Source organism: Camelina sativa, chromosome 11, assembly GCF_000633955.1.
Source record: "Camelina sativa cultivar DH55 chromosome 11, Cs, whole genome shotgun sequence".
NCBI classification, from domain to species: Eukaryota; Viridiplantae; Streptophyta; class Magnoliopsida; order Brassicales; family Brassicaceae; genus Camelina; species Camelina sativa.
In genome coordinates this window covers 7,103,829-7,108,624 of record NC_025695.1, presented here as the reverse complement: position 1 = coordinate 7,108,624, position 4,796 = coordinate 7,103,829, and the positions used below count along the sequence as shown (strand labels likewise).

At 39.2% G+C, this 4,796-nt stretch overlaps 2 protein-coding genes across 3 annotated transcripts; one reads left to right on the top strand and one right to left on the bottom strand.

Annotated features, from left to right (window-relative positions):
* LOC104722119 (mitochondrial carrier protein MTM1) lies at nt 391–3,556 on the top strand. 2 transcript variants are annotated; one of them, XM_010440228.2, is made up of 10 exons: nt 391–1,101; nt 1,208–1,297; nt 1,418–1,546; nt 1,710–1,769; nt 1,857–2,027; nt 2,178–2,280; nt 2,514–2,605; nt 2,725–2,874; nt 2,957–3,012; nt 3,109–3,556. In XM_010440228.2, exons 1-10 carry the CDS (start codon nt 832–834, stop codon nt 3,236–3,238), a joined length of 1,251 nt encoding a protein of 416 aa, XP_010438530.1. In that variant the 5' UTR covers nt 391–831; the 3' UTR covers nt 3,239–3,556. The 2 variants fall into 2 exon arrangements, with proteins under 2 accessions (XP_010438530.1, XP_010438529.1); XM_010440227.2 differs by having other exon boundaries at nt 394–1,101; nt 2,954–3,012.
* Nucleotides 4,398–4,796, bottom strand: LOC104727708. The gene has a single exon (XM_010446789.1). The coding sequence runs from the start codon at nt 4,794–4,796 to the stop codon at nt 4,398–4,400; it is 399 nt and encodes a 132-aa protein (XP_010445091.1).

The window sequence follows — 4,796 nt, the reverse complement described above, 5'->3', positions numbered from 1 at the left end:
AGGACTCCTCACCACCAAAATACTTCCACGGCATCAAAAGAAAGAATTATAAAAATCGTGGAGCCCCGGAAAATCGAAAATTCTAAATTCAATGGCCTTCGCGAAGATCCAAACTTGCTGACAGAACAAAAAAGGACCGGCTCTGATTTGCTTTAATTTCACTATTATTCAACTGGTTTAACATAACCGAAAAAGTTAAAGACACGGTTTGAGTCGGTACAGAAAATATATTACGTGGTGGACTCTTCAAATCAACACGTTGTTGATCGCCACTCTTTATGCCTCTTCACCACCAAATTATAATACTTTTGTTAAAGCCTTAAAGTAGCATAGCGAAAGCATTATATATTGTGGCGAGAGAGCCCCTTTACAAATTCGAAAATCCTCTTCTTTCTTTGAAGCCTAATTTTGATTGACAACGTGGTGAACTGGTATTGGTTGAATATTTCAATTGGTATAACCAAACCGACATCGACATCTCTCGGTTTGTTTGGTTAGATTAAAAGGCGTGTAGAATCTTCCAAAAACGCCGCGTTGAGTAGTTTTTAGGGTTTCTTCTGCTGTGTGGCTACCCACTGAAGTCTCCAGTGTTTAGCTCCTTTGTGGCTCTGGTTTGCCCTATTCTTCCCCCTCCTCTCTCCTCTTGTTTTTCCTTTTTCCCTCTTCCCCAAGGAATCTGGAAAAGGAAAAATTAAACCTCTTTTCCTCTAAATCCTAAAAAAATCAGAAATTTTCCTATTAGCTTCAAATCGAAGCTTTTTGATTGAATCAAAACCTCTGCTTTACAACCCTCTCATTCTCGGGTGAAAATACAGAAGACGAATCTTAAACATGGTAGAGGCAGAGCGCCCGGAGAATATTTGGGTTGCTTCTGAAATGTCGTCGTCTTCGTCTCCGGCGGCTATAGAAAGCCGTGATTTTTCCATCATTGATTCGACTGATGGAATTAGAGATGATGTGAGAAGATTTGGTATAGCTTCTCCGCCTCAGTTGGACAAGGGTTCGTCGAAGAACGATCTAGGATTTACGGGAAGGGTTTTCTCGGCCGCCGGAGCTGCGGTTTTGTCCGCCGTTACTTTAAATCCTCTCGACGTTGTCAAGGTATGAGATATGTTTTTTCAGTTGGTTTATTGATTCGCCGCCGGGGAACTTTTTTTTTTTTACCGGCGAGGGATTTAAATGTTTTATACTGTGATTTGTTTATCAGACTCGATTGCAAGCTCAAGCCGCCGGGTTGTCTTACTCCCACCCACTCAGTAACTCCATTGGACGAATGGCATTTTTTGGACCAAACATGGTATGTGTCTGAATTCTCTGTTGCTGTTGTTGTTCTTGTAGGAGAGTTGTTTTGAAGGTTGATACTTTCTATATTTTCACTGCCCGGTTTTAGTAAAATCTTTTCGTTTTTGGGGTTTAGATGTTTGCAGACTTGAGATGTTCTCCTTCATGTTCACGGGCTGGTGTTCAAGGTACTGTTTCTATTTGCCCGCCGGATTGTTTTCAGTACAAAGGAACATTTGATGTCTTCACCAAGATCATACGACAGGTGAGCTTGTGGAACTCATTTTCTTTATATCTTGTTTAAAGTTTCGCAAAGATAAAAGAAGATGATATAGTTAGCTACATGAGGTGTTTGTTTGGGGTATGTGGCATGGTTTTTAGCTAGAATCTTGCTGTTTCTCTATATCCTAACTCAAGGACTGATGCAGGAGGGACTGTCACGACTCTGGAGAGGGACTAATGCTGGTCTTGCCGTAGCTGTTCCCATGGTATGCTCTTTTGTTTATAGTTGCGGGATTTGTTTGTTTGTTTGTTTGGATACACTATGGATTACTCAACTCTTAAGTTTTGCACAGGTTGGGATGTATCTACCATTCTATGATTTGTTTCGCAACCGGTTGGAAATATTATCTCGGGAGAAAGCTCCTGCTACGACATGGTGTGTGCCTGTTGTGGCAGGGTCCCTAGCGCGGTCCTTAGCTTGTACAGTGTGCTATCCAATTGACCTTGCAAGAACGCGTATGCAGGTATTGGCTTCTACTTCGTCTGTGTGTAGTCTTGTAACTCTAGACGTGTGTTATGCTTTTCGTCAGACGTGTGTTGTGCTTTTCGTCTGTGTGTACTCTTTCTATGAATGACTCGCGAGTAATATTCTATTTACTGTTATTTCTAATTAGGCATTCAAAGAAGCAAAAAGCGGTATGAAGCCTCCGGGAGTTCTTAAAACTCTAGTTGGTGTAGTCTCTGAAGTCAGGACAGCAAATAACTTCGAGAGTAGTTGTAAGTTACTTCTTCTTTCATCTCAAGCCACAGAAATGCCAAAATATTTGATATCTTGGAGTCATAATCTCTAGCGCATGTATAATCAAGTAGAGTTTTCCCTCTCTTAGGCAGTTAGGCATACCATTTAATTAGCAATCACAACCAAAGATGCATGCGTGTGGAGTGTGGACATTGAAGAGCCAGAGTTTTTGTTTTGTTTAGTCTTTAATATACATTTTTCCCTGTTACAGTGCACAACTATCGTGTTCTCTATAGAGGCTTGGGTGCACAGCTTGCCCGTGATGTTCCATTCTCAGCAATCTTGTGGGGGACCCTCGAGGCAGTAAGATTTTTGACATTTTCTAAACATTTTACAATTGCAGAGAGATGTTTGTAAGGCAGTTTAAGCCAAATTACATAACCCAGTTAAGTGAATTGGTTTGACCTTCCCCTTTGGTACAGATGAGAAGAAGGCTTCTGGGAGTTGTTGGCAATGATACAAATCTTCTTGGTGTTTTCGGTGCAAACTTTTCTACTGGTTTTGTAGCTGGAAGTATCGCTGCTGCTGCTACTTGTCCTCTTGACGTTGCAAGAACAAGAAGACAGATAGAGGTTTGTTTGCTTTCCATCGGGAAACTTGTCTAGTTACTTATTAAGACCCTACTTATGTTTGTCCCTGCCATTAATTCAGAAGGATCCTGGTAGGGCGTTGATAATGACGACGCGACAGACACTAGTAGAGGTTTGGAGGTATGTATATAGATATTTGAAAGATTCCATTTTTTATTTGTCAAAAGCTCTGTGTTTGTATTGAAATAAGACATAACAACAAATACATACACACAGGGATGGAGGGATGAGAGGACTGTTCATGGGAATGGGTCCACGAGTGGCGCGTGCAGGACCATCGGTAGGGATAGTGGTTTCCTTCTACGAGGTGGTCAAGTATGTTTTGCATCACCACGCTTCATCATGACCCAACAAAGTCACGAATCTCATACACATAACACATGAATGTGGATACGGCTTTAGGTTGTAGTTTGTTTTTCTTTAAATTAACAGAATAAGTTAAACAGGCTGAGTCCTCCAAGCCCTTGTTTCATATGAGCCGGAATTTTGTCCAGTTATTAATACCGGCTATTTAAAATGTTTAATCCGGTTTATGTCGGCTTGATCGTTCATCAGACTTAGGTTGGCTTAGTGTGATTAGTGGAAGACATAAGATGATGATAGCAACAATGCCCATTTGTGAAGAATATGATCTTTTACTAAGGAATGAGACTCTTTTTATTTTTTGGCAAGTCAAATGTGGTAAAAGTGTTCTAGATGTGTAATATGCAAACGAATACACGGCTCGTTTACTCAGTGTTGCAAGTGTTCTACATAAAATCACGCCATGTGTGCCTCCCGAGCTGGTTAAAGAATGGAGGTATGCTCACTGTATCTGGAACCATTTTTGCTGTAGTCACTTGTTGAGGAATTTCTGATAGACAATGTGTTTTGCCTCTTCAACTTCTTAAGAACTTCAGAACTTAACTTCTTAAGAACGATGTGCTAGAGGAATTCAAGGTGTCATGTTTATGAGCCCCAAACTGCAGGAAGTTCATGAATAAACAATACCAAGAAGAAGAAGAAAACGAAGAAGAAGCCAAGCAAAACTCTCTTTTTTTCCTACATATATATTTGCTCCATAAACAATAGATTTACACAGCTAGAAAGTAAAAAAAAAAAAAGTGATTTGACTCTTATTTAACTTCTTGTAAGACAAGGCAGCTTCATAATCTCTTGATTTCACGGAATAAGAAGGCTCTTTGGTGACTTCATCAATTTAATAATCCTATTTGTTGAATCATTTCTACATTGTTGAACTAAACTTAGAGTTCCTTGAACTCATATCTCAAATCTGTCGTTGTAATCCGTTTGATTGATCTTTTGAATCATCGATCTATATCTAAGCACGACAAGATTAACACATATATGGAGGTGTGCATATTCAATAAATGGGATTGCAATGATTAAATTTATTTTTAATAGGTAAAGAAACCTTACAAGAACATAATAGAAAATTTGTGAAAAGAAAAAAAACATAATAGAAAAATATTATGAATCCAACTTTATTTGAGGGATAAATATTTCTAGAGGGTCCAACTGTACAATAGTTTGGGCGTTTCTTTACCCTCTGCACGGAATATTCCTTCTTCTCTAGCATCCCAAAAAACATTTATACCATAACGAGCAATGATATATTTACCTTCATATGCCGTAAACGATGCATGAAATCTGAAATCAGGACCCTGCCACAAGTCACAACTAAATTTAGTTTTCAAATAACTATCACGAAAACTAAAATCATAGGTTTGTCCAGGGCTTAAGAAATGAACGCCTAGGTTGTCTTCGTCCGACACACAATGAATTTTGAGAATGTTTTGTGGACCAAGAGAATTTTTGAAATGTACAGTGTTTTTTTCCCAGACCGCGTTGCTCGATCCAAGACACAATGCAATGATAAGCAAAAAGCACAAGAAAGAATTCAT